This window comes from Zootoca vivipara, chromosome 1, assembly GCF_963506605.1.
Source record: "Zootoca vivipara chromosome 1, rZooViv1.1, whole genome shotgun sequence".
NCBI lineage: Eukaryota > Metazoa > Chordata > Lepidosauria > Squamata > Lacertidae > Zootoca > Zootoca vivipara.
Window position 1 is genome coordinate 123272903 of NC_083276.1, and position 26774 is coordinate 123299676.

The window sequence follows — 26774 nt, forward strand, 5'->3', positions numbered from 1 at the left end:
CTTTTGAAAAATGCAAACACACACACACACATAACCATTAATATTTTATACACAAATGTTTATTTCTCAAATAAACAGCCCCTTTAAACACAAGGAATGGAATCTAAATCCTCATCAAGATGAATCCAAAATGAAATCTTTCCAGTACTCTGTAAATCACTGCTCTTGGTCACTACTGGCTTTAACATCAAAATCAACAAGGACATGTTATGTAAAAATCATGCTACTGGATTTCTAAAGCTCTGCGCCTCTGATCCGCTCTACGGTGATCTGCAGTGTCTTAAAAATTGTACATCACCAGATCTGAACCAAGTGTGGTATAGCTGTGCACTAAACACAAAAAAAGAATGGGAAATAAAATTACAAGACATAATCGAGTTCGTAACGAATGTAGGTGTTTTTTTCGTCATTGTAGATTCGTGGGTAATGTGCTATTAAAGCATCCTGTGAACCAATGTAGATGGAATTGTAGATCTTCCAGTACACGTCTCTGACTTTTCTGGCAGGGTGAAACAAACCCTAAGGAAATAAAAGTAGGGGAATTAAATCACATTTCCAATTGGTCCCCCCCTAATTTGTTTAAAAGAAATGACAGTTTATCCATAGGGAGCCACAATCCTAGGCATTGCAAAGGGTGTTCACAACTAAATATATACATAATGGGGATACATCTCCCCTCTTCTAACCCTCCCTTCACCCCAAGAAACTTGCAAGCTGCTCAAGCTCAACATTTTTAAAAACATCTTGTATAGTGGAGCACAGAGGATGGGAGTGGCAAAAGTCACACTGCAGATGCACAAAACCTCTCACATCAACCCAGAGGGCTCCCCCATCACAACCACTATCCTCTTTAGCTCAGTCACAGCACAAACCAAATGTTACACTGATTTGTGACTATTTTCAGCTAATGATTGATCAAGGCTTCCTCCTCTCCAATTGTATTTCAATAGTTCTTAATATGTCAAAGAACTCCCCTGCCTTCGTTAACCGTTATATGGTCGTGCAATATTTAACCAATGTCTTTCCTTGCCTGATTTATTCAGACAAGCTTATGGTGTTTGTTCATAGAAATCACCCTGGGAACGCTGACAAAAAATGCAATACAGGATTTATTCCAAAGTCTGCTCACAAACCAAACAATTTTACTTAAGGAAATTTACCTGTAAACAATACTGTAACATCCGGCAAGGTCCAATAGCAACCCTCAGTCCTTCCAGCGCTCCCATAACTGCTTGGATGACATGGGGCGATGTCTCAAACACATTGGGCCACACGTAATTCAGTAAGTGATTCAAAGAGTCTTCGCAGCCAAAGCCGTATACTCCAAGCGACATATGTTGCACCACAGCACTAGCAGTTTGTCTGTGAACAAGGTCCCTGAAAAGGAAATTACATAGGCGTGTTTAGGTTTGGTTTTCGCCAGGTTGACAGACTGCATGTTACAACATGAATATATGTTGGAAGTTAACCTATTTTGGCGACATTTAGCTTCTTAAACCCACTGTCCATCCCCTTTTCTCTCTACTGCGGTCATCAATAGTTTCAATTCAGTATGTCTGGGTGAGAGCTGCAATCTGTTTTATTCATTTTAGATACTTTGGTGCTGCTTCTCCATTTCAGCAACTCACAATATTAATAGAAACCTACCACGTTAAAAGCAGTAAAATTCACACAACGGTGTAGAGGAAAAGCACAAAGAAATAAGCAGGCAGCTATAACAATCAGGAAACAATATAATAAAAAATGATTAAGAGAACAATTAAACGGCAGAGGCCATTTAACCATGTGAAGCCTTGGAGAATAACATGGCACCTAAATGATAAAGCTGGTACCTCATAGATTTCTTCAGGCACCACCAGCTTAATCTCTGAACTCTGATAAGGGCCTCTGAAGATGATTGTAAAGATCTAGCAAGTTCATGTGGGAGTTGGTAGGCCTTCAAACACTCTAACCCCAAACCATTTAAGAGTTTCATACATTAACACTAGCGCTTCAAATTGTACCCAGAAACAGACTGGTATCCAGTGTTGATCTTGCTAAAAAAATTAGTAACAGGCTAGCAGTTGGAACAGTTCCCAGAGTCCAGGAGAGGAATAATTCAGAGTGGCTTAACTACCGCCTCCCTGGGCAGATGTTAATCAACCAAGAAGAGTAGAAAAGTGGAAAGCTATGCTACACCAAGCGCCACTTTTCCAACCACAGCTATGTAAATGAAGTTCAGCCAAGCAATGTGGCAATTGTTTAAGCTTGCTATATGTATGTATACTGAAGAGAGAGAGGCAGGGATTCTAAACATTTATCCCTCTAGGGAAGAGGAAGGCACTTGGGATACAGGAAAATCAGTCCCACTCCTTCTTCCCAGAACTGGTGGCTCACACAGGCTGTTTTATCACATATTATGGCCAATTTTGCTTTTACAAATACTTCCTGTAAGGGGTGGGCTTACAGGGAACAGCCACCCCCCCCATCCAATCCAGCTCTTCTAATGGCTCGGACAACAGCGGAGGGACAGGAGACAGGAAGGAGAAGTGAGAAGAGCGGGCCAGAGCTCAGGCAGCATACAAGAGCCCTACCTGCAGCCTGTGATATCAGCAAGGAAGGAGGGGCCAGCAGAGAGTTCCAGCGGGGAAACAGCAGAGGGGAGTCCTTTCAAATTCACCCCAGAACTGAGGCGATCAGCGGCTCATAAACGCAAGGGGGGGAGATTTGGGGTCTCCAAACTACTCTGCTGGGGGAGGAGCCGAAAAGCGCTATTGGGAGAATCTGATAGTACTGAGTAGACATGTTTTCATGAAGCTCTTGCCTTGTAAATAGCTTTCACAATAAAAGCACTAAAGACAAGATGGTTTGGAGTGTCGTTGCTCGAGGGTAGCCAGCAACTGCCCTGACACTTCCAGTGTTCGCTTATTATATCCCTAGAAAGCAAGTCAAGTCTTGTGTCCGTCCCCCAATTAAAATTCTCCAGTAGAAGTGCATCAAATGAAAGATGATGATAGCACAGTTTAAGCCTTTTTTTGGGGGGGGGGGAGGTTACTTGCCTGTCCATTAAAGCATCTTCAAGCAATGGGGTTACAGCATAAATGTAGTCCTTTCCCATTTCTCCAATATACTCAAAGAGGAAGGAAAGTGATTTTAATACACCATTCTGGACATTCAGTTCTGGAACTCTGTATTCATTCATGAGCGCAGGCAGCACTGTGAAAGGGGAGCAGGTTTCAGCTACAATAGCTATTGCTACTGTTGTACACACTCTGTTTTGTCTTTCTTGGACTTTCAAATTATTTAGCAGCGTCGCCAGCACATCGTGTGGTCTAGAAGAAGAACAAAGCATTAAATTTTTTTTATAATTTTAAAACAGACACACTCTGTTTCTCCAGTTTTTTCATTCAGATGCATAGCTCAAAAGGATCTAACTCCCCCTTTCTTTGCAGCTGTGTTAACTTTCCATTCTCCAAACCCCAGACACACATGATGACACCCAGAAGCACTGAAATCAATGGACTTAGTTACTTAAGTCCATTAATGTCAATGGGCCCAGTCGGAGGAGTTTATAATCACCCTGTATGTTGGAAAACGGGATATTAACACTACTTCAAAGAGAGGGGAAATTACCATATTTTTCCATGTATAAGACGCCCCCCCCCCCAATGCGCAAGACGGCCTCTATTTTTTTGAACACAAAATTAAGAAATTGGGCCAGATACCGAACTGGGTCACCCATGGCAGAACATGAACTCAGACCACCCGCACCGGAGCCTGGACTTGAACACATGTGCATTCACCATTCATCTGTAAGACCAACCCCCCCCCCATTTTAGACTAATTTCTTTTAGCAAAAAACACTGTTTTGTACACGGAAAAATACAGAAGATTGTGTTGAGCTGTAAGTTTATACAGTAATGGAAATGCTTACCCGATAGCCTTTGCAATATAACCAAATGTGTTCACAGTTGCTCTTCGGATGGCTTTCTTATGAGCTTTTAGCAACTCCAGCAGTTCAAAGCAGATTCTCATCCACTCTCTTGCAGAAACATATTCTGCCCCCCTGGGTAAAAGAGAGAGGAAAGGTATTTTTTAATGAAGAAAATGAAGTTGAAACCTTTTACGCAAACACCTAGATCCGCAAGATGTAGTTTCACTATTTATTTTGGATTGAACATTACAAAGAAGATAGAATATGAGGTACTAATAAGTGCAAAAGAAATTACAGTACACACATATATAAAATAATATTCTATACAATATAGACCTGAAGGTTAACTGTACACTTAACCACAAAAAAAAAAATCATTTACCTGTCTGCAATACGCCCAACCAGGTCAATACAATTCTCCTGCACTTTTTCATGTCTGTTCTTCAAGATAGGTGTGAGCCTTGGCAGCAAGTCTTTAATCGGAGGGGTCATTTTGTGCATACCTGTTCAACATAGAAAAGTATACCTTGAGTCTCAATTTCCATCCTTCCAAATTAAAAACTCACTTTGTTGTTTTTGTTATAAAAACTACACTTACCTATGACATTCACAATAGCTTTAAGTGCTCCGAGAATACTGCCCAACACTTCAGGATATTCTTCACCCAGGTACTCATATAATACCACACCCAAGTGTCCCATCAACTTTTCCTATGAACAAAAAAGAAGCAACAGCTTGTAATCAAACATCTCTAGACACAAAAGCAATGTTTATGAAAAGTGATATTGAAAAGTTTCTACCTCCTGACAAGTCTTCATGACAACTGCAGTACGGGATATCAGGTCAGCAGCCTGCTGCCTTACTTTGGCTGACTTGTTGTTCAAACGCCACAAAACCGTACCGCAGATCTGGGGCAAGTACGGTTTAACTCGCTTGCCGAGAGCATTGACCACTGTTCCAAATCCATTCAACATCACGGAGTCCTGTTTACAAGGAAGTTATAAAACAGAATGTCTTAGTATTGTTTTGTCACCAACATTGGACGTTATTGGACTTTCCTAGCTTCACCGCCTCGTTCCGATAGCTAGGTTTTGACCCCCATCTACATTTCTCATGACTTGACAGCCAAGCACAATTTCAGGTATCAGCCCTGAACTCTTGCATCATCACATCAGCAGAATGGTAAAAGCTCTACAAGGCTGATTTGAGCCCGAAAATGGAAACAAACAATTCGCCGTTGACAGCTGCTTAGTAGGGGTGGATACTGAAAACTGACACGAGCATCACAAGTACCTCAGTATCAACTCATTCAAAATCAAAGACAGGAAGGACCTTGTGGCTGTAGCCTGAGTACTTTCTCTCTCCATCCAGATGACTGTTGCCAGTCATTTGTTGGGCTGGGAATAAAATAGTGTGTGGACTTAGTCAGATATCTCCTATGGCCCCCTAACAACTAAAGGGATAGCAACTTTTATTACCCACATAGAGTCCCAAATGACCTGTGGGAATGCTTGTGCAGATGGGCTGTCTTTGAGCATGGAATATGTTACTGGTAAATTTTAAAATTTAAAGTCTAGATTTTCCCTTTCCGACACAATTATTAAGTCATTATTCTAAACTTAACCCCGAATAGAAATTATGAGTGTTTTCATATACCTCTGTGGTCTGTTCTTGGAAGGCATATAGGATACCATCAATAAGCTGTTCTTCCAGCTTGTGGTCAATATCAGCCGCTCCCAGATTCCCCATGATTTTCTCAATTGTCTCCATAACCATCTTCCTGTACTGCTCAGCTTCATCTTTCAGATCATCCACAATCCTGGAAATTATTTCCGCTGCTCCAACTTTGTTTGCAAGCTCCACAGTTGTGTCAACCAACTGAAACAGACAATTTTTATTTTATTTTTTGAATAAGTAAGATCCATACCACCCCTATTCTGTTCTCCCAAAAATAAATAGAAGCAAAACTATGTTTTAGGGATAAAAACCAAAGAGTTCGGGTAAGTGTTAAAATTAGGTTATGGGAGGCTGCTAGTATGCAGCAAATAAAGAAACTTCAGGATTGCTATTAGCGTGGAACAGGCCATATAAATTGATCTGAAGCCTGCAACTGATGGAAAGTTTTCCCCACTTATAATTCTACGTGGGTAACTTACAACCTGTTCCTATGCCTATTTACCTGGAAGTAATTGCTATGTTCAAAAAGGATTACTCTTAGACATATGCATAGAACAGCAGTGCTAAAATTTTATTCTTGGTGGCATTACTACTATATGTGAATAGTTGAAACACAACGTATCTGAACTGAATATCTCACTGAATAAGAACTGCCAAACTTAATGCAACTGAAGTTTGTATTAAAACTAGCACTAGTGTAAACATAGTTCTTTTATCACTTTAACCACACTGTCAATCGTTTAGAGACTAAGGTGTGAAGTGGTACACAAATGGTTGAAATTAATAAGGCTTCCTGTAATCTACTCAGAATTAGCATTTATGGTTTCTTCTGAAACTGCTTTACCCATGATGATACAAGTATTGCTTGTTTCCAACACTCTTCCAAATGTTTCCAACACACTTGCAAAACTATTTAAAGCCTTCTCTAACTAAGAAGCCAACAGTACCTGTCTGTAATTTCTTCTGTCCAGTGCCATTCTGTGCTGCCAAAAGTGCTTGAAAAATGGGGGCAGAATCTCTGTTTTAATGTAGTTTGCTTCAACACCATCTGTTCCACAGCACTGCTTGACTACCTGGAAGGAGAGGAAACAGCCAGCATGAATACCCTATTCCTCCTTGAGAAAAATTTATGATAAAAGCTTCATTATACCCAGTTTCAAATAGACAAAATGATTCTGGAAAAGCAGCATGTTAGAAAACTGTCTTATTAGGCAACTAATTAAAAATGCATTCAAGAGCATGACCCAGGAAGCTCCTGATTCAAAGCACAGCTCAAGCACAAACTCATTGGGCTGATCTTAAGCAAGCCCCCATTTCTCTTGATCTCAGTATTCCTTTCTGCACTCTCATATTCTCTCTCTCTCTCTCACTCACACACACACACACACACACACAGGGTATAATTAAAATATAATATATAAAAATATTATATAAAAATATTACACTTGTTTTTATTAAGAAGTTAAAAATTGACAGTTGCCAATACATCTCCCCCAGCACACAGAAGCATAAGCTTCTTTGTAATTTGCATACATCCAACTCTTTAAAGCCTCAAATAGCAATCAGCAGATATTACATTTGCATACCTTCAGCACAATCTTTTTCATTTCTTCATCAGGAGACTGGAACTCTCTGATAAGGATCAACATTACTTCCCTGGTATAGTAATTGGCATATTCTGCATCCATAAGTGGAATAAGGTACCCGATAGCTTTCAAGAAGGCAGCCAGGCCCTGATGGTACATAATTTTAGAAAAATGGTTAAAAGTCAATAATATCCAGGCATGTTCTCTTAAAAATGAGCTGATTGAGGCAACTCAGACTTACCTTTCCTCTGTGCTGGCGTATACCCTTCCACAGGGGCTTCAAAACAGAGTCAAATGATTCTATGCCATAGGGAGTTGCTGCCTCAGCTAAAGCAGCAATAGCCAAAGCACTGATGGTACGTACTTTCTGCTGCTCATCCACCAAGCCTGCAAAACAAACACAATGCTCATTTCACCTTGCAAGGGTCAACAGATATCAGGGCACAACAAAACACATTGCAGGTGATATATCCAGTTGTGTCAGTCAGCTTGCACCACAGCAGGCATTCTGTGAACAGGAGTCACTTCTTAGTACAACACAAGTGCTACACACAATCTTGTGCTTGTGAGAGATATTGTGAAACCCCCTGGCACAACTGCAACTCATTCACAGGGTACCTTTGTGTGCCACCACCTGTGCAACAATTGCCACACCCAAGCCTTCTTGTGCAGACATTAAACTAGATCCTACCCTATGCTTGCCAAAATCACAGAATTCATGTTGAAATATTTTTGGAGCTATAAACCAATGTCTTAAACAAGTCAGTGAGAATATCCCAAGCCTACAGCCTAATCCAGTGGTGATAAGGCTTTGACCAAAATGCATCACAAATCTACACCCCACTCTAAAGTGTATGACTACAGTACTTGCCCAACTTCCCAGGCCTTGGTATGGCTTTGTGTAAAAAGATCTTTACTGGAAGAGTAGCACAATACCAAAAGGCACACAGAACTGCAAGCCTAACGTCAGCATAGTGTCCAGCCTTGAGCAACATACTACCTTGTGTCAACTATACTGCAGGCTCGTCTATCCATGGCTTAAATCTTTATCTGAATAGCGTTAAAAAGGTCGAGACTGATATAAACTCTGTTAACATAAATTTTACAACTTCCTTTTCTTTTCTTTTTAAAAGAGAGAGTATCTCCACCACCAAGTGCACACTACATTGGTATGCCAGCTGCTAGTCACTTGCAGTAATGCAGTAACTAGAATGCACACTTTGCTGATGGACCTGAGGCTAAGATGCATTTTATGAATAGTCCAAATTCTCCTCTGCATTTTGCTTTCATACACACAGCAGTCATAGATGCTGTGATTTTTCAAGTCTCCCTGTATGGAATGTGTTGATCCACAGTGACCCATGTTTTGAGAAGCACTGTGCCAGGAGGAGGTTCCTCAGATGAAACTGGGTTTGTTCTGAGAATATGAGTTTGTGTTGTTTTCATGTCCTAAAAGCAAAGGCAGTTGTTTCCCCCCTTATGCTGATGACATGTCTATGCATCTTGCTGCAAAAGTCAGCACCGGCCACATTCCAGATGCTAGTCCTCCACCTATGGGTTCCTGTGGGGAGGGAGGTCACTGCTAATGTTGCCAGATCCAAATGATGAAGGTGGCTGAATTTTCTTTCTTTTTGCACAATTATAAACTTAAAAAAAATCCTCAAATACAAAAAAAGATGCTCTGATTTGTTATATGACGCATTAACAGCATTCAGTTAAAACACACTCCCCTGCTTTAGAACTCAAGCGCTTTGCAATTTTACGTATGATACTTACCATGCTCAATGATTTCAACCAAACTTCTGAGATGAGGCAAAATGGCACAGCCCATAAGAATAGCAATTTGCTGCACAATCTTGATACCAGTGTGCCTAGCTTGCCAGGACTTCTTGCTTTTGCACACGGCTTTTAAAAAGGGCAAGAGAGATGGAATGCCCAAAGCAGAGGCGACCACAGCAAAGGCTCGAGCCGTTGTGTTACGAACGTATTCATCCATGTTATCGATATCAGGTCGCATAGTGGAAATCATTGTTGCCAGTCCAGCAGCCTGAAAAGACAAAATAAGCAAACAGGCTGTCATTGCTGACTTGCACAAAGCATTTCTACAATCTAAATTCATGATCTGGCAAGCCTGTGCTCACTTTTCAAAGCCATAAAGCAACAGTATCTTGCCTCTTCACAATATGCAGTCAGATTGGTTGATATACCGTATATTCCGGCGTACAAGACGACTGGGCGTATAAGACGACCCCCAACTTTTCCAGTTAAAATAAAGAGTTTGGGATATACTCGCCGTATAAGAAATACAACCCGGCGTATAAGACGACCCCCGACTTTTGAGAAGATTTTCCTGGGTTAAAAAGTAGTCTTATACGCAGGAATATACAGTAATTATTATGTTATCCCAGGTCAGGTTTTCAATCTCTGCTAGTATTAGCATAATCAAAAGAAAGAATTTATGGTGGGTTTACCTTAGCCAAGTTGGAAATAATTTCTCTGCCTTCTACCCTGGCATAGTAGTCTTCATCAATCAGCAACGGTTCAATGACCACAAGAATCTGAAAAGGGTAAAATGAGAGTTAAACACTTAGATCTTACGCAAATACAGCTTTAAAACTATGTTAACTTCAGTAGTAGCTAAACTCAAGAATGAGCTTCGTATTAATTGAAGATTCCATGCTTTTCCAGTCCAAGGAAGCCCTCATTTGCATTCATTTAATCCGCATTGCAATTCTCAGTTATCCTTCTACTTCGGTACATGGCACTAATAATGTAATGCTAATAAGGACCATTTCTACTTCCATAATTAATATTATAGCTGTGGCAGCTAGGACTTAAGGACCCAAGTTAATAAATTGGAATTCAAAATTTAAACTCAGCTATCTGAAGAGCACCAACAGTGTTTAACAACACAGCTTTTTCTATATTTAATTGTGGAAATATTAGTACATTTATAGCTATGAGCCAACAACACAATAGGGAGTGCAATCATCTGTTATTCAGAATACTGTATATACATCACAGGCTTACATTAAAGTTATGTCATTCAGAATGAAAAGTACTAAATTTCGGTGAGACAAACCTTGTGGACATATGGTCGGACCAGGTCATCTAATTTGTACAAGATTCTGTCAATAACTTTGACAAGCAAATGGCGTTCTTGGTCTTCAAGAGTTGGTGACATCAGCAAGGGTAAAATCTGATTGAACAGCGGGCCTGCCCCAAATTCACGAGCTTTATCAGTAATCTGTCGCAAAGCAGCCTATGGAAGAGGGGAAATGTAGCATAACATTAGACACAGTCTGCTCTATTCATTTTAAAGCCCAACAGTCAAAAAATTAAAATAAAGAAATATGCTTCTATGGCATATGCTTCCTTGTTTTTAGACATCTTTCGAAGATTCACTTTACTGACAGGCCTTTTCTGTAGAATTGGAAGGAACCCTAAGGGTCCTCTACTCTAAGCCTCTGAAATACAGGAATCTCAACAAGATCATAAATGAATTTTATGTGACTGGTAAGCTGCATATGAGATTTCTGTTTTTATCTTTGCTGTTTTTATTTTTGCTGTACACCACTTAGAGGTTTTGTACATGAATGAGCTGTGTAAATATTTTTCTAAATAAACACAGCCAGTCTTTAGAAGCTCTCTTCTAAATATTTTAGTAATATTTTATTTATTTTAGTAATGGTACTAAAAATTATGTCCAGCTACGGCAAGAAATTATAAAGTGAGCCTATATAACGTAATAATAATGAAATTCAGTCACAAAGTACAGGGCAAACACAAGACAACATGAACAAAAACAGTGGGTGTCAGAGGGGTAGTGATCTAACTTACCTTTCTCATGGGAGGGGTGCCATTCTTAATCTTCAAAAGCAATTTCATTATTTTTCTTTCTTTCTGCTCCTCTGGACTGAGTGTTGATTCGTCAACATCGACCTACGATTAATTACAAGTATGCTGGTTAACACACATTTAACGCCAACCTCCATACAGTGTAAGATAACAACACAGAAAAGCCAAAATCTCACCAGTAGTTTATCAAAATACTGTATGTCATCTGGTTTTAGGAAAGGAAGATTTCCTGAGGGCTGGTCATTGACACTCTTCATGGTCCTGTCTTCAGTTTGCATGTGGAATCCAGTCATGCCGCCCAGAGGTGTTGGCGTCGCCGTAAGTTTACGAGCCGGAGTACGGATAGGGACATAACCCGCTGGAGGAGGGAGAACCTAAAATGAAAAGGTTAAGTGTTCAAACCAATCATCAGAGAGATTAAAATTATTAAACACAAACAGCTATGGCATGTGCCAGCTGGCAACCATACTGCCCCCAACTGGCTCAGAAGTGGCAATTTACAGGCTGCTGCTCACCTGAGCAGCGCCACTTCTCAAGAGCCTGCTCAGGAAACAACTCCGTCCAATGTGTTGGATCTCAGCCACTTGGCATCATCTTTCTCAGCTTCTTGGAGGAGCCTGTGCGTCACTGTTGAGGCCTCTTTAATGTCACTGGGAAAATGAGGTGCCGTGAGCCAGCTCTAAAATCTTGCCCAGCTCTCATGTACTGAATTTAGCGTGCTCATCTTCCAATTTTGTCTCTACTTAAGCTGCTCTGGAGGGGATGACACTGGAGACCCTGAGCAGCTTTGCTGAAGAGAATTCAGCACCTCAGACTGAAAGCACTGAGCATGGCTAGTGTGAACTAAAGATTTCCAGAGAGAGAGAGAGAGAGAGAGAGAGAGAGAGAGAGAGAGAGAGAGAGAGAGAGAGAGAGCAAGTAATTCTAAGCACAAGGGCTTTTTAGACTGCTTTTCCCTTAAGAGCACCTTGCTCTCCAATGCAAACTGCTTTTGAAACTGAGAATTACAGAGGGAACCTGACACATGGTGGCGCCCCAGCTATACAAATAAGTAAAAGGCTCCTCTGGGTTAAAGCCCAATAGAATCACAGAACCACAGAGATGGAAGGGACCCTGAGGGCCATCTAGCCCAATCCTCGTCAATGTAGGAATATGCAGCCATTCAATATGGGGATCAAACCTGCAACCCTGGCATTATCAACACCATGCTCTAACCCACTGAGCTATCCAGGTTCCCATGGCTGGATTCCATCCAAAGTCTTTTGAGACCATTTGTGGTAGATTTTTAAAAGCAATAAAGGGATTGCTCAAGGAGCAGGCACAAAGGCTATTAGGTTACTACGAACAGAGAAGAAATATCAGCCAGGTCCGGATTCACAATATGCAGACAATATTTAAAACATAGGTCCGTTCCTGAACAAGGCACGTTAAGGTTAAGGAAAACATTATCTAAATTCATGCTGATCCTGCAAGTGATGGCTTGGATCTATCTGCTTACCCTGTATCCCTCAGGAAACATGGCATCAAGTTCTTCATCAGAAAGTGGCCTATTTCTCTCATCTATTTCTCTTTCCCACCGCCAAGCTTGGAGCTGTTCAGGAGTCATGCTCATGATGTGACCTACGTTGAAATCAACAGATTATGTTGTTAACCGCACCAAATGATCTCCCTGTTCAAATAAACGGCGCAACAAGCAAAGACATATATGCATCATTATCGCAGGCAGCCAAATTTCAAGCTCGAATTATTTAAGCAGACAAGCATTGTCTGCCCCGTCAGGGATAAGCAGAGTAAGCTTGAAAACTGCTTTTCTATTTCATTAGGTCGTTGCTGAGTTCCAGCATGTTTTATGCTTGGGCTGTTAAAAAAATAATTCAAGCATACCTGGTGTGGGGGTTGCCATGTTCATAGCTGGTGTACCAATTGGTGTTTTGCCGGGTGTCAACACAGGGGTGCTCCCCCCCATCTGGCTTGCAGGCGTTTCATCCCAACGTGATTTTCTTTTGCTTGCCCCAGGGGTTGGTGTTTCACCAATGGAATCGCCACCTCGATCAGTACGAGGCGTTTCAGCCCAACCACTCCCATGTCCAGGAGTATCTGTAAAACAAAATCCATTTGGTTCAAACTGATTCCAGTGCACAGAGAGACAATCTATTCTGAAAGTGAAAACTCACTGCAGGTTTCAAGAACCTTTTCAAAACTCGTACTTCCCCAAGATGTTAAAATGCAATCATGAACGACATTACTTGCAAATAACTGTATTAGTTATACACAGCTTTCCTGGGTGATTGCAATCCTTTTCTTAACTTTTTATTTCAGAGATCAGAACTAAAATAAATTTCTTTAAATACATCTGAGGGATTTCACCTGCTAAAATGGAAGATTAATTTTGTCCCCTTTGGTCAGAAGACACATGAATCTAACACAGAACTGACATTCTTCTTAGTATTAATAGTAACAAAGGAGATTGCTGCCCAAGACATCCAGAACTCTCTTGACTGCATAGAACTTCTTGAGGTCCTTTAGATTTGGGCTAAAGTTTTCATGTACATTGACAAGCAAATAACAGGTCAGGATGATTAAAAAATACCTCTTTCTGTTTTGGGAGTCTCATCCCATCGATTTTTCCGTGCACTGGAAGTTGCGCCTCCGTGGCCTGGTGTTGCATGCCCAGGAGTGTCCCCACGCCCAGGTGTTGCAGCTCCTGCTGGTGTATGGCTAGGAGTTGGATCCCATATTTTAGATCCAGGTGTTGCTCCAGGTGTCTCACTACCCTTTGCACGCCCAGGTGTTTCATCCCATCGCAAAGATGGAGTATGTCCAGGGGTCTGAATAAAACAAAAAAACAGGTGTTATATTGCGCTAATTGCAAAAGTACGTAAGACTGCAAAATACTTGGGAATTCACATCAACTATCAGGTGCATATCACTAGTTGCCTTTTTTTAATCCAGCAGGTATTTTCATTCACCTTTGTAGCTTTTATATATTCCACACTAGAGCATTACATTGATTGAGAGGTCCTAAGGCAACCTGGTGCCCTCTATATCTTTTTAAATACAAATCCCATCCATCTCAGCCAACTGGATAGCTGAAAGACACCAGGTTGGGGAACACTGTGCAGTGCATTTTGTGCATATGCCTGGCTTGTATGAAAGGGGAGGCAAAGTGCTGGGGACTCTACCCTCTCCACGGAAATCTGTGAAATGGGTGAGCATACCATGCCCTCCATACTACCTAACTGTTCTCTGTGCTGTAGGCCAGGCGTGGCCCAAGGGTCACATTCAAGAGCCACAGGGCAGTGGCCATTGAATCCACAATTTAAGAAAAAAGGATAGCTCTATAAATACAGCTTTTAAAAAATGGGTGTGTTGAATAACAGCAAAGGTTCATGGAACAAGCACCCACTACCATCACACCCTTACCTCAGCTTGATCCCAGTTAGATAATTTCTTCGGTGTGGTACCAGGAGTCTGGTCAGCAGTCTGATCCCAACGCCGTTTGCGTTTTGATGGTGGCTGGGACGCAGCCCCATTGACGACTTTCAGTTCGCCGGCCTTAGCCTTTTCTGCTAGTTGCTGCCTAATTTCCCTCTATTAAAAGATAACACCAATAAATCACTTATTCCTCCAATACTGTCAGTTTAAAATAAATTCCACACTCCTATGCTAGTGGAGCCTTTTCAAACCCTTTGATCCACACTTTTATTTGCATTTTTGTAAACCTGCAAGCTATTCAGTTGGCTATCCCCTAACTGCAATCTTTTCTTTCTTTCTTTTTTTGCTGCTATAATTTAATCCTGCATATAAGCAACTGCCAATTATTGTTAAAAAAATTAGCCAAAAATATCAACAGGATACACTAAACAGGACGTACTCAAAATATTCCTGATCCTCTTCAAACCATGGCATGGGTTCCCTCGCTCAGGTTCCATAACTTACTTCCTGCTTAGTGCAAGCAATCCTTTGCCATTACGTCTGAACTGACAATAAATGGTTTCTTCGTGCTCAACTGGATCTAAGCGTGGGATAGGAGGAAGGAATCCTTGAGCCTAAAGCTTGCTCTTGGTGCTCCATACCAGGCATCCCCAAACTTCGGCCCTCCAGAAATTTTGGACTACAATTCCCATCTTCCCCGACCACTGGTCCTGGTAGCTAGGGATCATGGGAGTTGTAGGCCAAAACATCTGGAGGGCCACAGTTTGGGGATGCCTGCTCCATACCATGGCTCGGAGGACTGGTTTTTATTTGTGAACGGATTCAATGCTTCGGCCAAAAGAACAATTAAATGTTTTCTTCCTAAAAAGATGTGCAAATTCACCATGATAACATTTATGTTTTGCTATTTTTTGCTGAATCCACAATACTCAATTCACTGTATTTGCACATATTGTCCTCCAAGAACGTCACATGCAGTTGCACTAGGACCAGAGCTGAGGAACTCCTGGCCATCTTCTGGGTGCCTTCAATGTCTGCTGCCTCCGTACGTGAACTTACTGGCAACAGCACTATGATCCAGAGTGGGCAGTTGTGAGCCACCCATCATTTAATTTCCTCACAATGCTTTAACATGGTGTTGCTCCAAAACATATAGGAAAATTTAAAATTGTTCATGCACTTGGACAAACAGGTCAATGGAGGATGGACAGGGTGGAAAGCCAATTCATGTGAGATCTGAGCATTGGTGGGCTCTCAAAAGCTGCCTGATCATGCTGGACATCAGCCTAGACTGCAACCAATTAAAATTTAAAGTGGAATTTTAACCAACCTCTTCTTTTGTCAAATGTTGTTCACGCATAACATCCATATATGTTCTCGCATTCATTTTAGGGTCAGGTGTCTTCCCTCCTGCAGAAGAGAACAGCAACAGGACAGAAGTATAATAAGTACAGGAGATTAGGAAAAGTTGGCTTTTAAAACTGCCCTACTCTAATATTACATTATGCCAAAATCAATTACTTTTACTGTTTTGACTGAATTGTATTTTTTAAAAAAAGATTACATGTATCTTACGTTTATTCACTTTGCTGATCAATTTAACCTGTTTGAACACAAACATAACTACAACAGTTTAAAACAAATATTTTTAAAGGAGATAAGAATGATAAAATGACAGCACAGTTAAAAGAGTCTTCAGAAGTGATGGGTTCCTGGGTTGCTAATCCGGAATACGTACACTTTCGTGCCTTTGTCTCCATCAGCAGTTCTGACTTCAAGCAGCAGAATAGAAGCCTAGAAAATTATCTCTTTACCATTAGTAACACTTTGGAAAGATATTTATAATCAACACATTACCTTGTTCAAGCTGATAAAGCCTATGCTATCTGACTATGAACTATTGTAAACCTAGATAATAACTCAAAATTTGATTTTTTTTTAATCATACAGACCAGCGTATATGCTTTGATGAATCTGGACAACCATTCCTAGATTCTCATTTTGTGGTGACATGTTAAAGGGCTTCATTTAAAGAGCACACAATTTCTCCCCCCACTGATTCTGAAGGCACAATTATTACATTGTGAGCTGATTCCAATAAACTATATTCACTATAAGGATACTCACAGGCAAATGATTTGTTTTTCCCACATCATAAGATATACCAATCTATATCTTAAATTTTATTCTAACTTTTAAATATTTTACAGAAGCCCAACTATATAGTAACAAACTTAGCAAGGAAGCACTGCTCTTAATGTGCAGATTGGCTATACAGGTAGTATAGCATTAATATTTAGGACAAAATAATATTCTTAATACATTTTCTATGCTGAAGTTCATTGCCCAATTGGCAGTGTCATTCTGACACTAGCTTTGATAAGGACTTTCCTTTGGGATACTTTTTCACCATTATCTACACAGGATGTGTTGAACTGCACCCTTAAGAATGCAGACAGGACTGGCATATAGCAGTACTGCTGTAGGAAAGAAATTAAGGACAGTTAGTATGGGCCTGTGAATTCTGACAATACATGTTTATATCAATGACAGTTAAGCAAGTAAAATCCATATCCCTATCAATTCATGCAGGCTGAAATGCTAATTTAGAAAAACCTGCAACCAATTATAGTTTTAACCAACAGGTGCCCTCAGGTTACCTGTCAAGCTGACTCACCTGAGGAAAATTTCCATCAGGCCCACTACTGCCCCTTTCACTGACCTACAGTCTAAAATCATCAGAACAGACTTGAACTATTAAAAAGTACCAAAGCCTCTCAATGTTACTTTTGCTTCATGTAGCTAATCTTCCTACTGAGAATGAACTGCTATGTTTGCTTAGCATTTTAAAAGCAGCAATTCTCTTGTGTTATAATTTTGGACTGAACCCTTCCAGAAAGCTGGAAGGTTCTTGAGCACTAAATATACAAGTTGCTCAAAGTATAGTATACATAACCCAAAGCAAAAAAGAAAAAAGAGAAACCTTTAACCCTTTGTGTTTCTATGGCAATGGCTCATTATTTTCTTGTCCTTCTACCTGGAAAGAAAATTTGTATTATAAAAGATGAACAAAATGGCAAACTACGATTTCAACCAACTCTTAAAACTACATAAACTAAAAATTCCTGAATTTATAAGCATGCCAACAGAAATCAAAGGGCTAAAGACAATTTTAAGGGAACAAAACTCGTAAGATCCAGTGAAAAAGAGAAAGTAAGTTACCATCTGCAAAAGGATCAAGACGCTCAGGGGAAATAATCATCATCCGCCTGCGGTTTTTGTATTCATCTTCCCGATCAGCGATCTTTTGTGGACGATGCTCAGCAAACGGATCATACTAAGAACCAGAAACACAAAATATGGTTTTCTTTTGTGAGTCAGCAATGTAAAAAGATAAGGAAATTTCCCCAGTTTTCTATTTCCTCTTAAAGGAAAGACAACTTCAGCTTAATGAAGACTGTGTTCCCAATTCACTACAGTTCATAGCTGATTGTATTCCGTATTCCACTTACAAATTAATTTAGCTTTTATTTTAAAAACAGTTAATCACTATTCCCTATAAAACCCTTCCAAAGCAAGAATTTTTCTTCACTGCCAAGAGTTAAACTTCACAGCTTGTGTCTTTTGCCAATTCACTCTTATGTTTGGTGCAGAAGGTGCAGCTGGGGCAGAATGCTGCAGCTACGTTAAGCAGAGCACCTGGACAAGCACATATTAAACCTACTCGGAGGGAACTACACTAGCTGCCAAACACTCCCAAGTCATGTTCAAGGTCTTGTTGTTATATATAAAGTTCTGAACAAGTAAGGACCGGGTTACCTGCCTTCCCCTGTACAAACCTCTAAGGTGACATAGATCATCCAGGTGAATAATAATAATAATAATAATAATAATAATAATAATAATAATTTAATTACTTATACCCTGCCTATCTGGCTGGGTTTCCCCAGCCACTATGAGCAGCTTCCAACAAGAGATTAAAAATATATTAAAACATGTCATTAAAAACTTCCCTAAACAGAGCTGCCTTCAGATGACTTCTAAACGTTAGATAGTTGTTTAGTTCCTTGATATCTGATGGGAGGGCATTCCACAGGGCAGGCACCACTACTGAGAAGGCCCTCTGCCTGGTTCCCTGCAACCTCACTTCTCGCAGTGAGGAAACCGCCAGAAGGCCCTCAGAGCTGGACCTCAGTGTCTGGGCAGAACGATTGGGGGTGGCAGAATATACTATAATGTAACATTGGACAATGACGAGAAATTGAGCATTTTCTGCCATTGCAGCTGTATTACGTAACACTCTTCCCCCTGCCATTCATGAAGCAATAACCATGAATTGCTTCCCTGGACCCATAAGATTAGACCCTTTTAAATGTCAATCCCCACGCGTATGTGTGTTTTATTGGTTTTAGGCTGTACTTTTAATCACATTGGTTTTTAAAAAATATTGTACACCACTTAGTTTAATACTATTAAGTGACTTCTAAATGCTTCTAAATAAAGAAGTCAGGTTAAACAATACAATTAAAATTTAAGAACAATGAGTGGCACACAACGAAATGTAATCATTGCATACAATTGCATGGAGGTTTCAGCAGCTTACAGAATAAATAAATTACTAATTCACATGCAGTGTGTACGTTCATGTGCACAACCACAGGTAAAATCTCTCACACCTCTCACTTGAGTATTTTGTCCCCACCATTCCTCCCAGAAATGGAAACAGAAAGCTTCTACTTCCTTATTGTATTATATACTGAAAGGTTTACCTGTTCGGTTGACTGTGGTATGTCATTAAGGAGTGCCACTGGTGCATGGTATCCAGGTTTCTTCTGGCCAAGCAGGCTTGTAGAAGAGTAGTCGTCGTCATCCTATACAAACAGGAACATTTAAGATTTAATTAATTGTTTAATTAATTTAAACAATTTAAACTGTATTTAAATTATGGTTTTTGGTATGGAAGGCTTTTTTGCAAACTTTAAATGGAAGCTGTAGCCAGAAATGTAAAACTTACATACCTTTTCATTTAAGAATAATTTCAACAATATGACAGAATTTGTTTTGACAGTAATGTATTGTAATATGATGTACTTACGTCTTCTAGCTCAGTTGCTGCGATTGAAGTTACATATCCAGCGAATCTGCTATCACTCCCGCCATAGATCTCTTGGTCATAATATCCTGTAGAATCAAGGCCCACTCCTTGAGCTTCATCAAGGGCAGCTTTTTTGCCTTGGATTTCTCGAATCTGTGCTTCAATATCTATGAAAAAGGTACATTCAAATGCTTTAATATATATTAAAAAAATTATTCACAAAGGTATAACCAAAGGTATTACTGGAAGCATTTCCTCTACATCTCCAAGGCATAACCAAAGAGCAATCTAGCAACTGTTCTGCAGTGCTGAACACATACAGCATATATAGGAAACTACAGTACTGTATTAAATCAGGGATGGAAATATTCAGATCAAGGGACACTTGCCCCAAGGGGAAATTTTTCTGGGACTACAAGCAAGTGGTGGGTGGACCAATGAATGTAACCCAGTGGTGGCCAAACTTGGGTCTCCAGCTGTTTTTGGACTTCAACTCCCATCATCCCTAGCTAACGGTAGTCCCAAAACAGCTGGAGGGCCAAGTTTGGCCATCACTGCTATAACCTTTTGTATGGTGAGACATTCCAGTCACACACATCAAGGTTTTGAGATAAAAACACACACACACTCCCCATTCAGACAATCAAGATGCATTGTCATAGTTTAAGGGTGCAATCCAGTACAGCAAAAGGACTTGAAGAGGGCTCAGAGAAGAGTGAGCATATTCCTGGGAAGCAGTGTGACTTATGAAAAGACCAAGGGCCTGACAGAGGATGAAACAACTTTCTGTTAGGAAAGTTCCAGTCGTATTGATGAGGGAGTTGGATAACGTCCAAGGTCCCTTCCAACTCTTAAGTTTCTAGTAATAACTATTATCAATGTTTGTGGTTTTTTACATAAATTATTGCCTAACTTGCAGGATTTGTTGGACCTGCCTACTGTAAGGTCCCCTGTAGGCCTTCTAAATATACCTAGATAATAAAACATGCACTAAAATAGTCGTGTTTGCATGTCAGTCTAACATAACTAAACAGGAATTAGCTGTAGTGAGTCTTCCGTGCTTCCTTTCTCAACCTCCTGTGTGGCTAGGAGTTGGGAGTTCTGAAAGTTTGGCTTCCACTTTTGGCTATTCTTATTAGTTTTTTTTATCCCCCCTTTTCCTCCCAAAGGAGTCCAAGGCAGCAAACAATACATTAAAAACCCTAAAAACTAACAAAATAGGCTTATATCTAATAACTGCAAAGTTATAGAAAACATATATTTCAAAATCCTTTACCCCCACATTCTTGCCTAGAGATGTAAAATTTCCAGAAAGCTATGAAAAATAAAAATGCTCCCCTTTTCGGGGGGGGAGGGATTAAAATTTAGGGGGAAATGAGAGGTATACAATAGTTAGGTTTCTTATCCATGCTACATTTACTATATTACGAACAAAAACTGTACTGTTGATTTTATTAAAGTATAGGTACATTAACCATCTTTACAAATACAATTAGGATACGAGCAAGCTACTGCACTCTCATTATTTTCCTAGTTTGGGAAATCAATGGTTTGTGTGTGTTTTTGTTAAGAACTAACACCACTTTAGTAAACAAAATGAAGATTTTATCATTTGGGCTTCAAAACCCTATACCTGCCTCTTTTGTTCTAGTAATTCCTTGCTACAGAAACTATTATCAAATGGGGTTCCCTGTATACAGTACACCGCAACTTGCTACAGCCAAAACTGCAAAATCAAAGATGCAGCACTTAACCGCAATTGCATGTAGATGTCTGACTTTGTCTTATTATCAGCAAAAAGGTTGCACAAACCACCAGGTATGGCACAATTAGTACAAATATGAATAGACTGCCTGCCCAGATGATTTCCCCATTCATAAGATATTACATACGGAATGGCTTGCATTAAGACAGGGGTCCCCAGACTTACCGCGCAGTGGGCCGGTGCCCGCCGCGCCGACAGTGCAGCGGGCCGGAGGGCGGGGGAGTGCGCGCCCGTGCGCACACGGGCGGGGAAAAAAATCGCCGAAAATCGCTTGTGCGCATGCGTATGGGCCTCCCCCGACCTGGAAGTGCATCGGAAATGACCTCTTCCGGGTCGGGAGAGGCCCATACGCATGCGCACAAAGGATTTTCGGCGATTTTTTTGCCGATTTTTAAGATCGTCGCCGCGCCGCGCGCCGTAAGAGCGGGCGGCGGGGGTCGTCACGGGCCGGATTGGGAGGCCGATTGGGCCGCATCCGGCCCGGGGGCCGTAGTTTGGGGACCCCTGCATTAAGAGGTTTAAGGAAGAGAGGAACTAATTCTTGTCAGGCATCCACAAACTTTGGCCCTCCAGATGTTTTAGACTACAATTCCCATCTTCCCCGACCACTGGTCCTGTTAGCAAGGGATCATGGGAGTTGTAAGCAAAAACATCGGGGGGGGGATGCCTGAACTATATTAACTAATTTTACTACATGCTGCTATAGGGCTGCATCCAACAAGCCATACCATTAGAACCAAGTATTCGACCTGTGCAACAGGACTTCATCTCTCTCTCTTCTCCCTACATGCTCCCCAAATCTGTTCCAGTGGAGCTTTGAGAACAGATCTGGAGGTGCACTGTAGAGACAAGAGAGAGTAAGTCCTGTTGCACAGGCAGAAAAGCCATTTTGTTAAGGGGGGTACTTCATTTGAATCAACTCCTACTTCCGAGTTCAACTTATCCAGCCTTTTCCAGACCTGCACTTTTTTTTTTTTACCGATAGGATTGTCTAACTCTGAATCATGACTATGACATAACGGAACTGGGCACACCCCAACTATTGAGAACACTCTGCCTCCAACAGAACCATCTAAAATCCATTCTATAGCAAAACCGAGGTGCCTACATTTAATCTCCACTTAACAATAAAAGTAAACTCATCCAATCTCAATAAAGATCACTATGTGTTATGAAGATTAGGCTTACTGAACCATAAATTAATTATATATTCTTATATCTTACAAGATTTTAATTTATAATTTCACATTGAAGTTATGCTAAGAATCCCTGCAACAACACATGTTGCAGCAATGAAGGGGAAAACATGAAAGAGAAGACAGTTTCCAATACTGCAATCCAAAGCACCTACCTAGAATAATGGTTTGGACAATGTCAATTTGACATTTTCCAGTAAATGTGTTTGGGATTAAATGCTAGTCTACAGTAGCCACATCTTCGTAAAAAAAAGCATCTATATATTAAATGATTGTACTGAACCACAGATGGAAAGAGATTATGAACTTGCTTTAGTTGGTAGAAAGGGGCATGGTTAACCCTTTTATAGTTACTGCATTTGTGGAAAGCAGTGGAGAATTTCCTCTGCTACAGGGTTCTATCCACATCAACGTGGGAATGTGATTTTTTCTGTTTGGTTTTTACAAGTATATTCATTCTTTGCCAGCTGCATACAACAGCATCATTCCTGGCTTGGGGGAAAAAAAAGACATTCCCAATTACAGTAAACTTGTTCAATGTCCTAGTATGCAAAGCTACTCCCTTCACAACATTTTAAACTAATAAATTCATCTCTTGCGCCTTACAAAAACACAGCTATCCAACCAGGTAGGCACTTCTAGGCAGACACTTGCTATGGTATCAAGCTTAAAGTGAAACACAAGCGCCCTTGGTGGGCTCACCCGTTACCTCCCAAGGGCAAAGCTAGATTTCTCCCAACACACCAATGCGCTTAGGAAATAGCACACGCCACTAAAAACTACACGGCTCCTGCCACAAAGCTTGCAGAAAAGCCGCTTACATCGCCCCATCTTCTCTCTTGACCTCCTTTCTCACTTCTGCATCTCCTACCTACCGGTAGAAGCCTCCCTCAGTGTGTGAGTGTGTTTCATGGCATTGTTGGGCCACGTGGCCTCTCCCCCCCCCAGGCGACCTGCTATTTAAAAAAACCCTCAAAGTTAAGCAACAAACCTCCCTCCCCTACGAGCCATATGTGCAACACTTTCCGCAAACTGAGTCAAAAGCTGAAAGAGGAAGTAAAAAAGCTTTCTTGCACTAGCCAAAGGCCATGGCAAAACCATACAAACACTGAAGAAACAAATATCTATAAATCTATACGTATATAAAAACAGAACCTCCGCCTAAACCAGTGTTAGAAACAGATATAAAAGCTAGGGGCTAAAAGGCACCTTAAACCTGGATGGGCACAACAACAGAATATCTAGGCTTTTTAAAAGCTGAAAATGAATGAACTGCAGATAAAATATGTTCATTTTTCACATCGTCAAGTCCAGGCATCCCCAAAGTGCGACCCTCCAGATGTTTTGGCCTACAACTCCCATGATCCCTAGCTAACAGGACCAGTGGTCAGGGATGATGGGAATTGTAGTCCAAAACATCTGGAGGACCGAAGTTTGGGGATGTCTGGTCAAGTCCTTTCCCTGCCCACCCCCATAGTATTCTTAAGAGGGTCTCTTCTCCAGTCTTGAGAGAGTAGCTGGAGGCAGAAAAAGGTCCTCCTTTCCTTCCACTCTGCAGTTTTAATCTGAAATCGTGGCCCTCTGCTCGCGTCTTGCATGTATTACATGCGAGGGGCAGATTTCCCTTTCGCACTTGCCCTCCGTGGCGAGTATTGCGAAACACGGTATTGCGTGTACGGTTTTGTACTGTAAATCAAATCAAATAAATAAAATGGAGTTCACGTCCTGGGTTTTTTTTGGGGGGTGGAGGTGGGTGTAGCGGCTACGCTGGTTCCTGGTCCAGAGCATTTTACACACGCTTCTCTCTCACAAACACACCAACACACACCCATCTTTGGCTGGGCTTTCCGTGGGTCTCCTGAGCTGAGGCCTGGAGGCCGCAGGGGAGGCGCGAGGGAGCGAGTCAAAAGGAGAGGCCAGAGCGGGAAGGAGGAAGGAAGAGATCGCGCGAGCGACGCCATTACGCGCAGGCCTAGCCCCGACTGAGGCGCGCGAACCGTTGGGCCGCCCGACGAAGGCCCTCCGGCTCCCCCAAAGCGCGTGAGGCGGGGGGGGGAGCGGAAGAAGGTTTCAGGCCCGGAGTCGAGTGGAAGAAGAAGGCCCGGCCCAGCCCTCCCCGTCCCTTACCTTCGTGAGTCTTGGCGATCTTCGCCATTTTGTGTGGAGCTCGGGACAAACACAGCGAGCGAGATGGAAGGGGCCCGCCTAGCTCCGCCCACTCGTCGACGTCTACTTCCGCTATCTTGGACCGACAAGCGGGAGGGCGTGGGGAGGGAGGCGCGAGAGTCTTGCGCAAGCGCCGGAGCAGCGCCGTTGAGGCAAGCGGCGGGAGGGGGGGGGGCTATACGCTAGCTAGGCCAAGGAAACCATAGAGACAAGAACGAGAAGGCTCTGGAAGGATGTCGGGCCTTGCTTCCGCCCAAGCGGCCCTCGAGTTTCGGCCTAGAGACGCGCGGGGTTCCTTGTGTATTGAAAAAGGCGCAGCTTCCGTTGTACCCTCAGATCCCCTGCGGGTGTGTTTAACATGTGTTTTATTAAATTTACACAAATTTCACATAGCATTCCAACACATAATAAAAATAAAAGTTTTGCTTGTTTAATCGACTTCGTATCCCGTTCTCCGTGGTTTTGTTGTTTTTAAATTCCATCTCATTGCTGCACCTTATCCTTCACTCTGTTATATCGTAACCATAACACAAATAGTCTCTTAATATTTCTGTTGCTAGTAGCTCCAAGTTCTGTTCGCGAATTAAACATGTTACAACATTTCTTTCTTTTTAAGCGCGAAAAAAGGCTTCTAACCATGAAACAGTCATCAGGTTACCTTATTTTAGCAGTTTTTAAAGTTATTTTGCTGAATCCTTCCCTTTGCTTGTCCATTCTTCTTTGGTAGGAACTTCCTTCAACTTTTTCCATTTCTGCTCATAGAGAATCCCAGCTGAGGAGCGCTTGTGTTTAATAGGGTTGCTCTTTCACTCTCCTGTCTTGTTTTCAGTATGACCGAATAGCTCATTGGGGGGGGGGGGCAAGATGCTTTTAAATACTGAATTCAACATGGTTGTAATCTGCCCTGCCCTAAGAGCTGTAGGTGAAGGACACTAAATAAATAAATAAAATAAAATTTTTATACCGCCCTTCATCTAAAGTTTATTATTATATAATGTGAACCTCACATGAAGGATGGGATCCCTCTACAACAGTAATGTAATGTAAAAATAAATATCTCTGCTTTTTTTTCTGGGGGGCACAGGGGTACACATACCCCAAACATTTTTGTGAATCTTTGCACTTTTGTCCATTTACTGTATTTATTTTTCCTGATTTGAACTATAAAATTGTGATTTTTCTTGAGTCAAAATGAGAGTACCCCTGAACATTTTTTTAAAGAAAAAAGCACTGTAATATAATATAATAATAATGTGGTTATAATGTCAGACTAGGACCTGGGAGACCAGAGTTCAAATCCCCACTCAGCTGTATATGTCACTGGATGACATTGGGCCAGGCAGTGCCTCTTAGCCTAACCTACCTTACAGGGTTGTTGTAAGATTAAATGAGGGGGAGAACCATGAATGCCACTTTGAGCTCTGGAGGAGGGAGGTGGGATATAAATGCAATAACTCATCATCATCATCGTTACCCAATCTCCGTGATCCTGAGTGTCTCCTGCTCCCTGGCTGCCCTATGTGCTCAGAATTGCTGCTCATAACACCTGTGTGATGCCACCTCTCTTACTTCAAATTTCCCAATGGCCCTTCCATTAGGCAGCCACCCCCAACCCAGGCAATAGTTTTTTTAAAACTGCATCTCTAGTTCCTTTGCCCAATTCAGCCTGCAACTAAACCTAAGCATGTGTAACTGAAACAACCACATATTGCTTCCCTGTTTATCTGTGTTTCCATTCCCTCCCCTTTGTTGTTTCCCATTCTTAGACTGCAAGGTGCACAGGGCAGGGACTTGTCCCCTCGAACTTTGTAAAGCACCAGTCAAACTGATGATTATATAGAACCTGTGATTTTTATAGAAAATAAAGGAAAAAATAGGTGCTGAATATTTGTCATAAATCTGTATACATCAGCGCTTGCACACATCCGGAATATGCTGTAAAAGGTACAAGGCTGTTGTGATCCTTGCTCCACACCTGCAATATGAGGATGACAACGATCTGAACTACAACCCTTCCATAAAGTGGGCAAAACTCTAATTTGCAATATAGGGGAAATTAAAAGAAAAAGAAAAGTTTAGACCC

The 26774-nt window shown here is 41.3% G+C and overlaps 1 protein-coding gene across 3 annotated transcripts; it reads right to left on the bottom strand.

The window, feature by feature from the left end:
* Positions 1 to 140: 140 nt before the first annotated feature.
* On the bottom strand, positions 141 to 24768 carry SF3B1 (splicing factor 3b subunit 1). 3 transcript variants are annotated; one of them, XM_035136660.2, is made up of 25 exons: positions 24653 to 24768; positions 19565 to 19731; positions 19239 to 19340; positions 17692 to 17806; positions 15800 to 15879; positions 14458 to 14625; positions 13625 to 13862; positions 12919 to 13131; positions 12533 to 12654; positions 11211 to 11408; positions 11017 to 11118; positions 10259 to 10438; positions 9648 to 9734; positions 8953 to 9223; positions 7418 to 7563; positions 7177 to 7323; positions 6538 to 6663; positions 5570 to 5791; positions 4714 to 4896; positions 4512 to 4623; positions 4296 to 4416; positions 3914 to 4045; positions 3039 to 3311; positions 1161 to 1377; positions 141 to 519 (listed from the first exon to the last, which is right to left on the bottom strand). In XM_035136660.2, exons 1-25 carry the CDS (start codon positions 24678 to 24680, stop codon positions 361 to 363), a joined length of 3909 nt encoding a protein of 1302 aa, XP_034992551.1. In that variant the 5' UTR covers positions 24681 to 24768; the 3' UTR covers positions 141 to 360. The 3 variants fall into 3 exon arrangements, with proteins under 3 accessions (XP_034992551.1, XP_034992559.1, XP_060137512.1); XM_035136668.2 differs by lacking the exons at positions 17692 to 17806; positions 19239 to 19340; positions 19565 to 19731; positions 24653 to 24768 and adding an exon at positions 16208 to 17631; XM_060281529.1 differs by lacking the exons at positions 141 to 519; positions 1161 to 1377; positions 3039 to 3311; ... (16 more) ...; positions 14458 to 14625; positions 15800 to 15879 and adding an exon at positions 16158 to 17506.
* Positions 24769 to 26774: the final 2006 nt, after the last annotated feature.